The sequence below is a fragment of the Haliotis asinina genome, chromosome 5 (assembly GCF_037392515.1).
Source record: "Haliotis asinina isolate JCU_RB_2024 chromosome 5, JCU_Hal_asi_v2, whole genome shotgun sequence".
NCBI classification, from domain to species: Eukaryota; Metazoa; Mollusca; class Gastropoda; order Lepetellida; family Haliotidae; genus Haliotis; species Haliotis asinina.
Window position 1 is genome coordinate 7,320,869 of NC_090284.1, and position 19,193 is coordinate 7,340,061.

Consider the following 19,193-nt stretch of genomic DNA (forward strand, 5'->3'; position numbering starts at 1 on the left):
CTTATTGCGATTAGAACTGTTATTGCGCGTGTGTTCTGTATCTTAATTCGTATTTGGATCCCTTTTATACAGTTGATCATACAACTGAAAGAGACCTCTACCATACCCAGTTGTATACCACAAGTGTTTAGTGTCGTAACCTACGGGCTATGCTTGTTTGTTTGTTGTAAAACGTAGCACTTAACAACATTTCAGCATTACATAAGAGTCTGGACCAGACAATCTAATTACTGACATTGTGAGCACCAACGTATGACATGTGTCAGCGAGTCTTGCCACCCGATGTTGTTAGTAACCCCTTACGACATGCATGGGCTACTGAGGACCAACTCTATCACGGATCTTCACGAGTGGCATTGACTTTGGTGGCCTGCAACGGCGTGATATGAACTCGAATGGTCAACGGAGGTATATACTGCTACGCAAGAAACGGGTGCATTCCTAATAAATGTGAGATGATATGTGCTTTTCCAACAAAAAAGTTGTTATATATTTAACTGAATGTGACGGACAGGCGTGCGACCCACGTGTGTTATCTCATGTAAACATCCTTACATTATTCCTTACAAACGTAAAAAAGCGATACTATACTCAGTCAGTCAGTCAGCCTTACAAACGTGAGATAAACATGTGCCATCTTCATCTGAGAAATGTGTGACAGACAGGTATATGCGGGTGTTTTGATCTCACGTTTGATGCAAACACTGAGTTTGATAGTCAAGTATTGGATCAACCTGTGTTATCTCATATGACATGTAACCTTATAGTATTTATTACAAATGTGAAATACAATATTGTAGCATACACAGCTGTGTGTGATATATAAGCTTGTGATCGTGCACATTTACTAGGCACGGGTATTCGGTGAGCTGTGACAACTAAACCCATGTTCATTTCAATCATACGTGAAGGATAAAACCATGTTCATTTCAGTGATGTGGTATACAACTGAGGCAGTTTACGACGGAAACGCACGTGGTAAGCATGTTTATATACAATTGCATATCTCTTTAGATCGTGGGTGAAGCATAGTTCATCCATATACAGCTACGCTTGAAAAGCCCGTCTAGAAATGCGACTTGACCACAACACACGGAGAATCAAATGAAGGTCATATGTACACCATGTTGAAATGAGAGAATGCTCCATTGGAATTGAATATAGAATTTATTCCGGAAAATACGTGTGGATTGATGTACTTTTGATAACTTTAATAAAGTGATTTTAATGTAAGTATCACAACAGAATCTAATGCTATTGTTGCAATCAAGATAAAACCTCTCCCAACCGAAATGTAGCGAATCTGAATATTCGTTCTCCACTGTCACCTCCAATCCTCTACTGAGTTAAAATAGAAATGATTTTATTGTAGCTTGTACGACAATCTATTGATTAGAATAATCAATATTGCAGCTTGCAAATAATTGCAAATAATAATACTAATTCAATAAACATCGTTTTTCAATTAGATAACAACGCATTAAAGCAACTAACCTTGCAATGATGATTCATCGTTAATGCATTGCCTTAGAAACATAGTGGAAACAATTAGGTTCTCGTGTCGATATTGGCTACAATGCCACAACGTATTAAACAACCTCAATTAACGAGTTTTGTCTAGCATTAAAACCTATTCCCAATAAAAATGGTTATCGCTTGAAAACCAGGAATCAAGTACTGGAAACAATCACAGGATTATAGTTTGATTGTTTATACCTTCTTCTTTCATGATGTCAGAATCCACCTTTTCCTCTAATCCAGGAATAATTCGGATCATGTCCTCCATCTTAGCATTGCGCCGGAGATATAAAGTCACAGAAATCACAGCCGCTACCTCGGAAGACATAAATGAAATTCCTGCACAGAAAAACGACCATCCGTAGGCATACTCGAAGCCCCCAGCCTCTTTCTTGGAACTGGCTCTGTAGCCGACTTCGTCGTTTATTGCAGAAATGTAAAGTATTATCCCGACGGCCAGAGCGAGTCCTGTAAAACAACAGAAGGAGTTACTACAGGCTTGTGATAAAGTCGGACTCGTGCAATGGACTCTGTTTTAAGCAGAGATTTCTTAAGACAAGGGAGGGAGGGTTTTGCAGCTTCAGGTTTTAGTTATCATGATCAAAAATATTTCACTGTAAAATCAATAAGTAATAGTCGCTCTAAACTGGAATCTCTGTAATCTGACATAATCTCTAACGTATCCTTCGATAACACAGCATTTCTTGCGAGCGGGTTTTTGTTACTGTGTTGTTGCTGCCTTTTGAACCAGCCATTCGCTTTCTGGCAAAAACTGTATCCACAAGATCGCGGAGGTGGTAAACATTTATCGCGTACAATAAGAAACTATACATGAAATCTTTTAAAGCATCAAGTCTAATGTGTCGACAGCGAATCCGTCAATGAATTTGTCTTTACACAGCTTTTACCAAGATTATAGTCACACGGCCGTGATGGTTTCGATAATGCACTCCACACGTGTGTGGAATCGAACCTGGGTCTTTAGCGTGATCAACTGACGCCGTTCCAACCAAATGTCTGCCTAAATCGCCGAATGTCGGCAACATATATCAGCAGAACAAGAGAATCCATTTTGATCAACTGTTCTATACAGGTGTTTTTTCTCCAGGAAAGAAAGCGGGACGTGCTGAAAAGAGCGAAATAAAATAGGGATTACGTAAAAACTCATCCACCTTCATGCCAACAAGAGGGCACTGATGTGGTTGCATATCTTACCCTCAGATATTATTCCTTTATGTATAAATAACCAATTTACAGAAGTAGAAATGTTTGCCTGTGTGATGGAACAGAACCCAGATCTGGTTAGGATTTGAAATGTAGCCTTTCAACAGAGCGTCTACGAACTGTGTGTGAGTTCATGGCAACGTTTAATTCATGTGTGGTTGATTTTGGATTAATACCGTATTCCTGGTACATCATGATGTCTCAGGCTCGTGTAGAAGGACAACCTGAAGGGATAGAGGACTTGGTACACAGCTTCTTCATAAACACGGAGCTGGTGCTGACAAAAGGCAACGATGCCACAAGAACCATAATCAAGGACAGTTTGTGAAGAGAACCTTGTATGACCTGACGACCCAAGGTCGTGCCTTATATAACTGGTCCACCCGTGTTTCAGCGTCACGTGGTTTCTTCGGGTAGTACCAAATGATTTGGCATGCTGTCTCTACACAGCATCGTACATGGGCAGTGACCACTATGCAGGGATGAAGCTGCACTGGGTGCCAGAAATCTCTGATGGGGGAAAGGATCCCAGGAAACGTATAGTCCTGTCGACCCGTGAACATCAGGGTTAGAAATGGTCTGCAGTAACCCATGCTTGTAAGAGGCTGATATCGCTGATTTGCTTGACCCATGTCATAGTATCCCAATTGTATCGGTGTCCATGCTGTTGATCCCTGGATTCTCTGGTCCAGACTCGATTATTTACTTGCTGCCGCCATATAGCTGGAATATTGCTAAACTCACTATAATCCTGGGTTCCTCAGTTCCTCAAGTCTGTACTTGTCAACACCTTGCTTCGCTTGGTCACATTCTGTGGCCTCAGTAATGTCAGACGTACATCCTACAATACAGGGGGACTACCTTCCCATCTACTCGATCACTGGTCAATACTCGCCATTACAAGCTATTTTCGTGTAACATCTGCCATAACAAAAAGCTTTTACGCCCCCTTTATTGACTTCTTTAGAGCTCCTAGTATCGTTTTCGCGGTATATGTTTGTATCAAATGCATATTTGTCAAGCGTTTGCTGAGTAAATTCTAGAAATAGGCCTGATTTTCAGAAAACGTCAAGTGTAACATTGTCTGCAATTGTCTAAAATTTTCCTAGTATATATCGATCGGTCGGAGGCGAGAAGGGATGGGGAATATTTATATCCCCAGACGTCCAGATATATGAACACCAGTGTATTTTGATGAAGCTGACGCTGTGTCGGAGCAAGTCACTCGACTACAAAGGAAGGTCAACGCACCATGGCATTATTTTCAATGCTTAATCTCTATCGGCTAGGCGGGGCACTTCATGATATTATGAACCCAGCTTACGTATGTTATGATATCTGAATACACTCTCCAACAGTCTTTTAAAAGTGTATTGGCCTTGAGCCCTTCGTATGAGATGAAAGGAACAGCGTCATTTAAGGGTGAATTTAGTTCAACAGCTCTTTGAAGAGTTTTTGTCAAATAGTGCCTTCTCCTTTTGGTACAGAGGACTGCGACAGTTTTAACCACAGACTTCACAATTATTATGCAGGTAAGTTCAACAATGCCTAAAAAGTGAGTTCCCGTCTATTGATGTACCAATCCGTAGGAGACAGCCGTTTCATAGTTAGATCTGTGGATTACATATGCAGACACAAACGCTCGCACGCACACGCAATCAGACCAACACACTCGCATGCAGACACTCACACTCATAGATTAAAACGCATGCACGTACGCACGCAAACGCAAGAGTGCGCGCACACACAGACACAAAGCAGTACAAGGAAAGGCAAAAGATCGTACCCGCTAAGACGGAGAATACAGCACACACACACACACTCTCTCACACACTCACACGCTCTCTCTCACACACATACTCTCACACGCGCACACTCACACACACACGCTCACACACACACGCACACTCACACTCTCTCACACACACACGCTCTCTCACACACACGCGCTCTCTCACACACACACTCTCTCTCACACACACACACGCTCACACACACACGCACACTCACACTCTCTCTCACACACACACACTCTCTCTCACACACACACACTCACACACACACACACACACACTCACACACACACACAAAGCAGTACAAAGAAAGGCAATAGCTCGTACCCGCTAGGACGTAGAATACAGCACACACTAATGTCTTGACGTCCGCGTGGATACTCCCCATGACGTTCAGGATAGCGGCTATTAAGGCCAAGATTAACGCTGTGACAGGGAGAGGCACCGACCCCCGCATGGCTCCTGTTAAAGAACAAAAAGCAACGTACCCTAATGAACGCACGTGCAGCTACAGAATATGGCAATCCGTTCTGTATTTTCCAATCACAGTGTTCAAACGTTTCTAGTTAAGAGGCAAAATTGGATCGGTCGCACGGATCAGGATTGGGATGAGATCAGTCTGAGGCGGCTGAATCGATCGTATGAATGTATGTATTTACATTGTAAACCAATTCAAAGCTCACATATCACCACCAACTAGAAGGTATGTTGACTTTAGAGGTAGAGGGTATGGTGGTATTTTCTGATGGAAATGTCGATATTGAGAGGAAATGTGCTATCTGAGACGGTTTTCAGCTATGATGAACAGCCCATAACGAATCCAAGCAGGATATAACGACAATGGTTAAGACATAATTGGATAAAGTCATCGTGGGGAGAGTTGTAGTGCATTCTGCTCTGAAAATACCCAATCAACTGAAGCGAATAAATAGGATCCTAGTTTGCATTCCATTACGACCGTTTTAAACAAGAGTTATCTGTTGAGAAAAGTTGGTTCTTGCCGAAAGCGTTCCGTTATGCCCACATATATACACAACCGGAAGAAAAATACACACTCATGTTTATGTATAAACATGAAATAATCACGGAATGGTCATTCTATGGTGATGTGTTTGATACAGGCATGTTTTGAAGTTTACGTTACCAGGGTTACAGCGACTGTTTCCACCTGAGTACCGTTTTGATAACATTTGTAACTTTCACGTCGAATCCAATATTGTTAGATATATTGTTTTGCCCGGCAGTTTATTCCGACAACTCCGATGGAAACAAACTTATGTAATGCACGTATTGCACCTTGCGTTCTCTTTGAAATTTCGTTGTTGATGAAGCTGTCCGATGAAACGTGTGAAGAAGACTTAAGCATTGATTACCAATTATCGTCATGGTAGTTTCAGCCTCGTTTTCACGTCCTTCGTTACCGACTTGGTAGCTGATGGGGGAACAGACGGCAGCCTCCACTGAAATTAGGGACAGAAATGATGAAAAAAACTCACTTTTAGATTTTTTATCTTTGTGTAAGGTTGTTTCTTCCTAGCAGTAAGCAATACATTGGCAGCTGACGTGCAACCATTTATGTTGTGAATTGGACTCTAGACTCACAGTATGAGCTCGCATTCTATCTTCAAGTCTCAGCCGAAGTCTCACTTTCAAGAAACATCCCATGGATCATGTGAAATAAAGAGAAACGTGTAATTTAGGCAAATAGAAAACCGTCTGTATATATCGTGACGTCATAGTGTGGTCATAATTATAGGACACATGATGTACATGCATTGGGTAGCTTACGAACAGAAAATGTATTGAGTTAGGTCTTAAACAGTTTATTGTTTTCTTGTTGTTGGTTAAAACCGCACTTAACAATATTCATCTGTGTAATGGCTGTCAATAGTCCAGTTGAACAACATAATCCACTGAAGAACACCTATCTACGCAATTAGGTTACGGTGACATGCGTCAACTATGCCTGATCACCCGATCCCATTATTCACATCTTACGACAAGAATGGGTAGATGGAGACAAGTTCTACCCCAGATCTTCATCTGCTAGTTCAGATATCCTTATGTGAATATATAGTCATTTCAGAAAATGTTAGTTTCGTTAAGACACTAATATGAACGTTTGTACAGTGCTGTAAAAAGACATTTGCAAATGTATTTGGGTTGTGAACCCCTGCTTGTTAGATGTTAATATAGTTCTCTGTGTCAGTATTCTTAGCGCATTGGGATTTGTTCTATGAATACGTTTGGATTGTTCACAAACTACACAGCAAAGGGTACCAGAATATATAAGTACAGTGGAAATACTCGGTGAATACATTGGGATATGTATGTGAACAAGGTGAAACTGCTCACTGTTGTTCAGCGAATGTGAATATATTGGGACTGTTCAAGGAATGCGTTGAGATATCTGATAATACTGTGGGTAATATGCAAATACGTTCGACTAGTCTGTGACTGCATTGGGATTCACTGGCACAGTTTTGTGAAAACAGGAAGTATTCTGGCAATACATAAGAGTAGCTCATGCTATATGCGTTGAAGTTACCGGATTCATCAATTAAAGGGATTAGGAATAGGATCTGGCGTAGTTTTGTCAACATATATAGTAGTAATATCACAAATAATATGTGCCGTCTGCGTGAACAAATACCCCGTTTTAGTCAATGATTATGATACATAAAAATAAAAGGGTACATTGTCTAGATTGACTCCGGTGTGTCCTCCAGTCTTTTCATTATAAATGAAGTTCCCCTACTTTTTGCAAGAGTGTATAATCACGTTTTTTTGTCAGTGATATGAGCAACGCTAATGGGTGGGTGGAAATCCAAGACTTTCAAGTCAAATGGTTACTTACCATATTCATTCTTTACGCAATATTTCCATAATCCTGACCATGTCTCAAGCCAAAATTTAGAGGCATTTTTAATTATATTTCCTTCTTCATCGAAAGGTTTGATATGTTCTCTGGTCACAAGCCAACAATCCGTGGACACTGACAGACACAGGGACCCCACAGTGATAGCTCCAAATACAAATGTTAGAGACGTCAACACGTGTATGTTACACCGCATGTTTCTTCTGAGCAAATCATGAACGCCTTCCCAGCAAGATGGAGACAAACACAGACACATGAATCTGAATCTGGTATTCAACCCTCGACTTTCGTTTTGTTTTTAGACGAAAGGTCTTCACGGGGAATGTTGGACAAGCAGATTTAATCAGCAGTCCATTAGCAGCAGTGAACCAAATCCACAATCATCCTTAGGAACCACGAGGATAAGTAATGGCCACAGCTTTTGTAAATACAAATTCAGCAGACTAAATTTATACATTAACTGTTACTTTTACGTCTTGTTTTAGTTCACGAGGATCTCGAATATTGATGATATGGTTACCATCATTCAAACACTGCACTCAACCCATATCTGGCAGTGAGATGGATATGAAAAGCAATCAGTCCTCTAGCTTCCAGTATTCCCTGTAGACATCTTTCCAGTCAAGCCTTGTCTCGATCTAGCATCGCTCAAAAGTCATGATGCAGAGTATTAACCTTATAGGCACGCTTTTCTATAACTCGGCTTGGAATCGGAGAGGTTCGTGAAGGTGAAGTGAGCCAACCTGTTCAAAACTATTGTTAAATTTCCGTGAATAATTCGTTCACGAAGGTAATTCTTGAATTACGTGTATTCATTGCTGATTCTCTGCTGTGTTTCTCGTGGCAAGAAACAGCTTTAAGTTTGTTATAACATGGCTTCTCGAGTCAACATGTTCTCGCTGAAGCTGTTCTAAGCTTGATTACTTGTTTGCTAGAACGATTGAATCCGATTCCTCTTCATAGAGACGTTCCTTTCATCCTTTGAGAGCAAATTCCTCTTTAAAAACTGCCTCAAGGACATCTATTCACATACCGTCAAACGCTGGCGTAGAGGCAGAGGGCTTTTTGAGGGCCATTTACAACAGGGCGGATGGTCCTCTGTTCAGTCTAACCTGAAAGGGAGAGATCCATAGATAAGGTCAGCAGTCACTGAATAGGTTACAGAATTACAAATATTACGTTAATCATGGACTTGAGTGTGTGGTAGATCAAGACACACATTCATTAGCAGCTTCTCGTGGAGTTGAAGTGAAAAGGAGCATTAAGTTGACGCTAATGAAATGTATTGACAAAATTTTCTATTACTTGCCGAGTGCGGAGGATCGATACGGGCTTATGTAGCAAACGCAGATGCTCGAGGCAGAAAAAGGCACATTCATTCAACAGTTAGACTTTCACGTCGTCACATTGTGACACTGATATAAAATTCATGACGGACGATGGAGCTTAACTCGGATTTTACACTCATTTCTTCAGTGATTGATTTGACTGCTTGAGCGTATTGATAACGTTAAGTTAAGCTTGTGTTTTTTGTTATCTATATCGATTTCGAATAGAGTAATCTTATAAAGACCTGTGCACAGTTTGCGCACTGAACGTAAAATGCTATAGACATGACGTTTGGGGTAAAGAGATATACAGCAAATCTAGAAAAGATTTATATTATTACAATTTTCCAGTATTCATCTGAAATTGTGTTCCTTTTGTGCATCAATTAGTCATTTCTCAATTTCAAGATAAACTTTACCAGTTATTTAAAATTGGAGATTGTCCGCACGATTCTAATATGTGTCAGGCCTATAAGTTATGGCATATTTTTTTTGTAATCACGGTGAATAAATAATGTACTTGACAGAGGATAGAGTTGTTAGATCTTAACATTACTAGGTATGTTTGATCGGCGCACTCGCTCCGTCTGACAGGCTGTATTTAAATCCAACGAAACACAAACACAGAAATACATGGAACCTTTACAAACCATTTACTCCAGACAAGATTTTATCATTTCGGAGTTTCATTATTTCCTCGTTGTACAGTTACACCGGGACTAGAGAAAGGTCAACGTGCAGTGTACGCCCGCTAGATGGTCAATAACCGGAGGAGGAGTCCCACTTGAAATTGGATGAGAATTAATTTGTTTGGAAAACACGACTTCTCCCCGTTTGCTACACACAGAGAATGTGATGGAAATCAGATATGGGATCCATCCATCCATCCATCCATCCATCCATCCATCCATCCATCCATCTACTGACCCACCCACCCATCCACCCATCCACCCCGGAGTACATCGCTGTAAAATTCATACTGAACGATGGGCTATGTTTACGGTTTTTTTCTTAAAACAAAACAAAAATGGCTGATCCAAAATTATGTTTCTGGGTAGAAATAATTTCCCGAGAGGGTATTAGTCTTTAGAAGAAAACATTTTTAGACACAGACACGCAAGTGTATACGCACACACTTCTTTCTGAAAAATTGATACAAAATCTGTCGCACATGAAGATGCCGTTTCTATCTATACGTTAATAACCATTGTTTGGGAAATGCCGTTGATGATGTTATCAGTGGCCAGTACCCCATCACTGTAAGTACAGAGTATAAGGACACAGCCAACACATAAACAAGGCAAATGATGACACATAACTACCAGACTGGGGGCACAAGCCTGGCCTAGCTGATGATAAATAGCAGATAAGAGGTTGCCAGACTGCAAGCTGTGGCACCACGGTACGATCTATTCCACCGAAGTTACAATTATTTTTAATACACTGACAACAGAAGCATCTAACAGCACCAACCTTTTGAAATACCTAAATCAGTATTTATACCTACTACTGTGTAGAGTTGAGTTACCCGTGAAGATCCGGGGTAGAACTGATCTTCAGCAACCCATATTCGCCTTAAGAGACGACTAACGGGATCGAGTGATCAGACTCGCTGACTGGGTTAACACATGCCGTCGATTCAAAATTGCGTAGATCTATGTTCATGCTGTTGATCCCTGGATTCTCTGGCCCCGATTATCTACAGACGGCCAACATATAGTTCGACTATTGCTAAACTAAACTCACTCACTTCAATTTCTCATAAGTAAACCATATTAGACATTTCCTATCAGCCATAATTTCATTTCTCCAGATCTAGCATCCTAGTGCATATTCTGATTGATCAGAGACCACTGCTGTTCTAATTAACCATGCATGGTCCCTCCACTGATCTAGCCTACCATATCAACCCTAGAGCGATTACAACGAGATACTGATCTCCTAACAATGGAGGTCCTAGGGTTACTGGACATGGGGGTCTTCACGACACTAGTGGAAGATCAGCGGATCTAATGTTAAGACTGGATGCAATTGCAGTTGGCAGTGACGGATCGATGAGCTACTGGTAGTCTCTTTTTGCTCTTTGCTGGAATGGATGATGGCCTTGCATTGGCACTGGAAATAATGTGGAGATGGATAATATGGACATTTGTTTCAGTTCTTGGTATTTAGGCTCTATGTTACTCCAGAGCACTGATTTATATAACCAAGGAAGCACATTGTGTCTTACCTGAATGACTTGGACAAGAAACATACCTCATGGTTTTGAGCAATCTTTTGATTGTACAGTGTAGGCTACAATCTACAGAAGCTGGTAGCACATATTACTTTGCCATGTGTTCGGAAGAGAACACGTCCAAGTAATCTGATGAATAATCAGAGGACAAACTTTGTAATGCAGACAAACAGCGTTTTGTTTGTTTCATTTGTTTCACTATGTTGAAGCTTAGAAACTCAGTCAGTATGGTTTACTTTCGACAATGTTCCAGGAATATCACATCGAGGAACATTAATCACATGCTGCATCCGTATGAAGTTATGAACTTGGACCTACCGTAATGAAAGCATTAGCCACAAGACCACGTGCCGCACTTTGAAAATATGATTGATGCAAAAGTGTTGAGTTATTTCTCAATATATCAGTTTTAGACGTAGGTATATACGTTCACACGGTACATCATCTGAGACCGATAGTATGCCATGACGACAAACTGGAAGGCGGAAGAAAGGTCCTCACTGGAATAGTTACATCCTGCACATTCCTGGATACATTCTCCATGGAACACAGCGTGGGCACTCCTGAAACCACTACCATGTAGCTTCAGATGACCGCATGATGTCAGCAGTCAACGGCTAACTGGAGATCAGGTCTATTTGATCCCGTGTGTCCATCATTATCACAACACAGTTGTGTGGCTAAAGGAATCAATACTTTCATTGTCCGTTTGGCATGTAGACTTCACCACTCTGGGCCTTGTACAGGGCATGCATGCTGATGAACGCATCGGCCAGGCACAGCTGAAGGGACGACTTACTCATTACATTGCACACGGACAGTTCAAAACATCATTGCTGAAAATATAACAGCTTCCATGGGGTCTTAAACCATTTGTATCTAAGATGACAAGATACTCATTGCATTAGTAGACACACATGATATTAGCAACTACTAGAGTAAGTATCTTCGGTGCGGTGATTTGAAACTGTAGAGTCAGGGGTTTCTTGCACCGGTGGAGATAATACTAGGATATGATAAGTATCATCTGCACTGGTGCTATTGAATGATACTCTTTATATCTAATTATTTTGGAAAATAATATCATGCCGGATGCTTGTACTATCAGATGATGATCAAATGATCCGTATTATACTAGACAATTCTTAAATTTAACATGTCATATTTGGGAGTACATGGATGGGACTCAACCAAATCAGTACTAGAATTTGTACTTTACTAAGAAAGTGCAATCCCAAATACAGTTCGTAAATCACGGTGGCTGAGCGGGCTAGGTGGCTGACTTTGTGTGCTGGCGATTATGAGCCTGACTCTGAGGGTGCGGGTTCGAATCCCGGATGGAACTGAACCAAAACAGTGCTAGTACTTTACTAAGAAAGTGTAATCCCAAATATGACATATGTTACATTTGACCACTTTCTAAATGGCATAGTGTAATCACGATTCTTAAATTATCAGATGAAACGTACAAGACGATAGTAATTTCATCATATATCGGATGGTATTCCAGATGGTTTTATTGCATCATATAACACTTAGTTATTGTGCCAGACGATACTTACATGTTATGATAATGTCGGACCCGTGAAGGTCCCGGGGTAGAATAGGCCTTCAGCAACCCATGCTTGCCATAAAAGGTGACTATGCTTGTCGTAAGAGGCGACTAACGGGATCGGGTGGTCAGACTAGCTGACTTGGTTGACACATGTCATCGGTTCCCCATTGCGCAGATCGATGCTCATGTTGTTGATCACTGGATTGTCTGGTCCAGACTCGATTATTTACAGACCGTCGCCATATAGCTGGAATATTGCTAAGTGCGACGTAAAACTAAACTCACTCACTCACTCACTATGATAATGTCGGATCGCGCTCATTGTAGCAGGGCTACCTACTACATCGGGTATTATTCGTTACAGTTTGTGGGTACTTATGATATCATATGATACTTATATCAGTTGGTATTATTACAGCTGTTGGTTCTGCGATATCATGATACTTATTATATCAGTTGGTACTCATGCATTTTGTATAACCTGATACTCATAACAGGGAGTTCATGTTGAACCAGTATTATACCAGTTAACACTCATAATATCTCACGATAACTCAGAGGCGTCTGTTATATCTCCTGCTGACCTTGACCTTCGTATTAGACTTAAAGCCGAGTTCCCAAGCCAGAAATCTAAAGTAACCATCCATGTATGTATAGCAGTAAAATTCACAAAGGATTTGTTTGAACTCTGGCCAGGGCTACCACGTTACAAGTGCTCATTTGATCTAATTAGGTCTGTTCAATATATAACTCCAGCTGCGTTCCGAGACTGGAGTTTCATCCTTCATAATATTAGATCAGTCAGCAAATTGATATGAGAAGTAATCTAATTGTGTTGTATTTACTAAAGCTAAATCTTTGATGATAAGTACAATGATTTTAACAGGCCATGGCTTATGGGGAACGGATTTGTTCTTTTGTGAGCGTCCAAGACACTTCAGTGACGTAAAGTGTTATTTATGTTCCTCTTTCAGTAAGTCTTCGGGTATGAATCCATTATATTACATACCCGCGTATTAATGTCATTTTCTTATTATGGAATAAACAATATTCAAGCTTACATGTAGTAACTGTAGTTAACAGTATAGGACGACACAGATTGGGCGTGTAAGATCAATCAGTTTGTTTTCCATATCAGCATAACCTTGACTGTTGAGATCGTTGCAACAAACGTTGTTATTTTGTCTGATGCGCACGTCATCTGTACTGGACCTATATGTTGCTGCAGCCAGTGTGTGAATATTATTGTGTTTAAAAGAAGTAAATCAAACTTGATAGGGCTTCAAGTTTTCCTGAACACACTCCCTCTTCAAGGTGAATGTCTGTAGACAGGACGTGAAGAAAGCCAATTCCTGGAGACGTCGCACCAGAACTGTCTACATCAATGTAAGCCCTTATCCCCTAATCTAGTTGGCGCTGTCACTTACGCTTAAACTCATGGATCACAACGCGCTTAAAAACGCTTCAAACTCGTCAGTGTCAGTTCTGTGTCAGTCCCTCGTGACCTTCTTCTGTGATATAACATGTCCTTGTACACATGGCCATCATTGTAACATGGAGCACTAGAGTGAGTGAGTGATAGAATGAATAGTGAGTGAGTATGGTTTTACGCCGCTTTTAGCAATATTCCAGCAATACCACGGCGGAGGACACCAGAAAGTAGAATTCACACATTGAAGTCATGTGGGGAACGAACCCGGGTCTTCGGAGAGACGAGTGAACGTTTAACTACTATCCTACCCTGCGTGCGGCCCTTGTGGCGTCGATGCCATTGTCAGTGCTACCCGTCCAGAATCACTCACGTCTGTTTCACATTCCCCCTGTGTTCCCAATTGTCAACTTGGCGATTAATCATAGTGTCTCTCTGGCACCAAAAAAACAGTTGCCATAAACCGTTGATTTCGCAATTACGAAAATTCAATCCTTAATGAAATATTCATGGTATCAAGAGAAAACAATGCCGCACAAGGAGCCTATTAGCTCGGATCATGACTTCTTATAAGGTGAAGTGCCAAGTGAAAATAACCACTGTCGCTTGAAGGAATATAACAGTTAGCGGATTTCGAAATACGTCTTCGTCAAAGACTGCTTTGAGGTGAAAGAAAATAATTATTTCTGTTGAAACCCTTCAAGCATATTTGCACTAGCTATTTACATCTGAAACATACTGTAAATGGATCGTGGTATTAAAATACACACATTGTATCCAAAACCGATGAGTGTGTACAACGCTAAGCAAAAATACCACCCATGACTTTATCTCCATTGTTCCTGACCTAACACACAGTAGTTCCATGACAGTGATCTTGTCTTATGTGTGGAGGCAAATTAACAAAATACATGTGGTTAATATCGTATGTTGAATCATTTAGTTGTTTTCTCTTTTCAAAGGTGGACGCATGATCTTTGTTGTTTAACGACACACTCAAGATCAGACCCACTGTATGGCGGGTCTATCCAAATCCATCAATCCATCCAAATCCATCAGTCACTGAGTGAGAGTGAGCGAGTGAGTGAATTTAGTTTCACGCGGTTGTCGTGATATTCCGGCAATTTTCCGGTGGGAGACACAAGAAATGGGCTTCAAACACTGGAATCCATATGGAGAATCGAACCGGGTCTTCTGCGTGACGAGTGCACGATTACCCACTTGGCTACTCCACCGCTCTCAAATTAATCAGAATACGGTGACGTGTTGTGAAAAGATTCAACGAGGCTGACCACACAGTCCACTGGGTTGATTCGTACGGTAAGCGTACCTTGTAAGGACTCCATGTTTTTACAGAGAATCCAGACAGTAGCCATTGCTCGTAAATGACCTACACGTAGCGTGAAGATTCCATATTTACACCGAGTTGCGTGATGATGGACTTTTCTCTACAGAAGGCTAGCAGGCTGTGTCCGTGAAGCATGTTGTACAATTCAACATATCCTCCTCGTGACCAGTGAAGGGCGAGGGAAACATAAACAAACATCGAGGGTACATCAACCCATGGGCCCCGTGGGACCGGGGAACAAAGTGTTTATCTTACTGAACACCTCAGTGTTAATTTTGAACTGGGTATAGATCGTACACTTCAGCCAACTTGTGTGAATCAAACGATTCGAGTCTCGCATATTGCATTGTCTTAGTAAAACCGCCATGGTGTCTTTCCCCATCTTAATATTCACAGGAACTACTTTTCCACGTTTTTTTCAAAATTTATTTATTAGAATGCGAGGCAAATCGTTCGGTAGCCATCCCTTGATTTTGCAGACGAAACAAGAAAAACAGATTTAGAGTTATCGCTCTTCCAACCATTTGCATTCGCACAACATCGGTAATTTCCGTGCATCATGCGTGATTCAATGTTATTCGAATGAGTTGGCATTGACAGTGGGGTACATTGCAATGTACATTGCTTGTATGTGGGGTACATTGAAAATAACAGAAAGCGACATTTATGTGTGAGGTAAGATATATCTTCCTGTCCTAGTCCATTCTCGATTATCGGTTAGTATTGCCATATCGTCGCGTACAGTCGATAGATATCTAAATGATTACCGACTTCGCATCTGTGTCAGGTGTCAGTCCTCTTTACTGTATTCTTTGTTTCCACGTTCTGTGGTTTTTACTTAGCTGTTGGGAAAACGACAGGTTTGATTTTGTAGCCCACACATTGATCGTGACTTATATTATTCCCGAAGCAGTGCCAACAGTTTTGAATCCAGAACAAAACCCCAACTTTAACACGTCCACGGACAATACCTTTAATTCAGTTTGAGCTTGAATGATGTTATATTAAACAGGAACACCACTGAGACATTCTTATGTTCTTACAGTGGGTTATGCAATTTTCTCTTCCAAGGTATTTTTCACAATTTACAACCTCCGTAAACCGCGCGGCATTAAGCTATATCCGGATTGTCTCACTAAAATATCTATAAGTTTACGTCACATCGCCGAAAAAGCATCAATCTTGTCTATAAAAACATCAACAGAAAGACTTAGGATTACACATAACGAGCGCCTGTGTGCTAAAAATTCATATCAATCTATCCACTGGTTCATCTACTTTAGATTGAAGCAGTAACTCCCTTGTATATAACGACCGGAGGAAATATCGAATTACCAGAGTTTTAGCTGAAAGGACGACAGACTCCTTCACATGTCAACCGTTGTAAGAAGAGATGAGGCGAGAGAACAATAATGGACAAGATGATGATACCTTTTATTAGGAAAGATGTAACTTTGGTCGTATCTTCCCCACACCAACGGTAAATAATGTGCGGCTGTAGAGGTTCTTTAAGTGTAACAAAACCGTAATGGAAAAGGTAGATGGTTGATTACTCTTGGTTTTCAATATATGTATTGTTCCCATACTAAACTGGAACAGCTGTACTTAGAAATAGACGACGCTGTCGAAACCGGCATCGGTCCATTTCGGCAAATTGTCAACACCAGCATAAAATCTCAGTCGCATCGATAGCTTGTACATTTATCATCAGCTCTGCAATCCAGCACTTTGTCTAAACCGGAATATTTCTTCCGTCCCAGCGAGTGCCGATTCCCTGTAATGGGTTATGTACAAATGTTTTAACGAGCCTGTTTCGTTTGTTTCGCAAGGGTCATGGGCATAACCATGGCAACAAATAGCCACAATTATCGATGTAACGAACTGCAAGGAATAGGCGATGCACGGTGAACTTATGTACTATATTTGTGCCTTATCAAACTATCCCAAGAAATCAGTTTAGGGAAAAACCTGGTGTGTTTACAAACAATAAAAACAATTTACTTCCCAACTACCACTAAAAGAAGAAACATTTTCAGACAATACCCTGGTGTTCCTATGACACCGAAATACGGTAGCACCAGAGTGTTTTTATGCGAACATATCCGGTAGCCTTTACTACAATTTATGAGTAATGGCATTTGGATTCTGTGTGCAAAAAACGACCAATATAATACCATGGCCTTTATGAAGCCGATCATATTTCATCTACCATCTGCCTATTATGGATGCCTGTATTAACCCCCGGAGATCTGTGAACAGAATCATTTTATCTTTTTCATGCTTTGACCTATCTTATTAAACAAATCCACAGGGCGACTGCCAATAGCTTCAGGTTAAACATTAATGCGAGACTTGCGTCAAGTAACTGGGAGTTACGTGATTTACAACAATGACAAATTATATCATATTGCGAAAGGTAAGCTAAGGGTAATACTAATTATAATACAATCATATGATTAGTATGTGTGCATTAAGCAGCTTTTAGAAAGAGCTATCAGTGGTCACCTCTTGTCCAAACCGTTTTTATTTTCTTCATTGTGCAAATGAGGATTACTGTTTGGACCTATTTAGAAATACGAGCAAAGGATCAGGTAAATCTGGTCCATTTTTCCATTTCTGAGGATACCGGTGTTTTGATCTACGAATTCCGTCAGTTCCAGGCTATTCTGGTTTGGTGCAGTCTCTGTTGTGTGTTGCATCATGTCCAGTCTCGCATCGCACGTCAAATTTGCCAGACAGTTTGATGCCTACAGATTTTGAATGTTGCAATTGCATTATCCATCTGGAATATGCCGATAACTCTGAAACACTATATAGTAGAAATGCGCTGGTTCCTTAACTTATAAATCTGGACAATAAAGAACGCAGTCTGTAGATATTATTATAGTCCATGTTTTTTTCTAATTAATGCTACGCTCAATTCATAATCATAAGACATCTCTAAGAATCCTCCACAATTTCGAATGCACCATAACTATGAGTTTATAAATTCTTGTAAAACAGTAATGACACCGGGTGTTCGGGAAATAATTTGGTATCTGTAGTGCAGACGAACGCATCCAGCAGAAATCCCCAAAACTCTTCAAAACGGCGGTCGCTTACACGACTTGCCTCAATATGTCGCCATCTGCTGTGTTTGTTCATAACCAGAAATCCAAAATAAAGTCGTAAACCAAAATTTCATTTTGTTTTTGTTTCCACTAGATTCAGATTCAGCGAGAAGCCAAACCATCCGGACATGTAATTATGAACACATTAGGAAACCAGCTTTTGATCTACAAAGGGCATTATGATTACAAACTGACACGCTTGGTTTCCATTTCAGGAGTTAACCTTTCAACTAAAGATTTATTGAAAATGAAATTTTTACTCGTATTTCGATTCATTTCATATGCTTTATCTCCCTAGCAACACAGCAGAGTTCAGCTGGAATAATCTTCTGTTTGGAAAAGAAATATGTGGTGATGTAATTGAAAACAATATGTAATCTCCAGACATTACCCGTCCCAATACATAACCGAGTCTATGATTAGTTAAAGATTTCCAAGCAACAGCTCTCAACCTTACAGCAACATCTAAAACATGGAGAATATTGGCACAGCCACATATCAATCATGCATGGGAAACATTAAATTGAAATCCTTATCGGAAGGCACTGTTATTGAATCTGTCAGTAGACAATTCCCAAATGTGTCCCATACTTGTATATATGAAATAGAAGTCAAAGATGGTGGAATCATTTCAAGTAGTTTTTCTGATCCCGCGAGTAACTGTTCTCCACTCAGTTTCTCTCTGATAAAACAAACAAAACAAAACCCATTAGGAGTCGGTGTCGGCAGCATGCAACTGAAGGAAGCCTGAATGTTGAATAAGTTAATTCAAAA

The 19,193-nt window shown here is 40.5% G+C and overlaps 1 protein-coding gene across 1 annotated transcript; it reads right to left on the bottom strand.

The window, feature by feature from the left end:
• Window positions 1-1,687: 1,687 nt before the first annotated feature.
• LOC137284465 (voltage-dependent calcium channel gamma-5 subunit-like) lies at window positions 1,688-7,615 on the bottom strand. Its single transcript, XM_067816281.1, has 4 exons — window positions 7,393-7,615; window positions 5,909-5,995; window positions 4,863-4,997; window positions 1,688-1,986 (listed from the first exon to the last, which is right to left on the bottom strand). Exons 1-4 carry the CDS (start codon window positions 7,607-7,609, stop codon window positions 1,688-1,690), a joined length of 738 nt encoding a protein of 245 aa, XP_067672382.1. The 5' UTR covers window positions 7,610-7,615.
• Between the last annotated feature and the right edge of the window lie 11,578 nt (window positions 7,616-19,193).

Coding starts and splice junctions, on each gene's coding strand:
- LOC137284465 (XM_067816281.1), bottom strand. CDS start 7,609: ATGCGGTGTAACATACACGTGTTGACGTCTCTAACATTTGTATTTGGA. Junction 5,996..7,392: donor TTGCGTAAAGAATGAATATG/GTAAGTAACCAT, acceptor CCCTAATTTCAG/TGGAGGCTGCCGTCTGTTCC. Junction 1,987..4,862: donor TGTATTCTACGTCCTAGCGG/GTACGAGCTATT, acceptor GTTGTTTTACAG/GACTCGCTCTGGCCGTCGGG.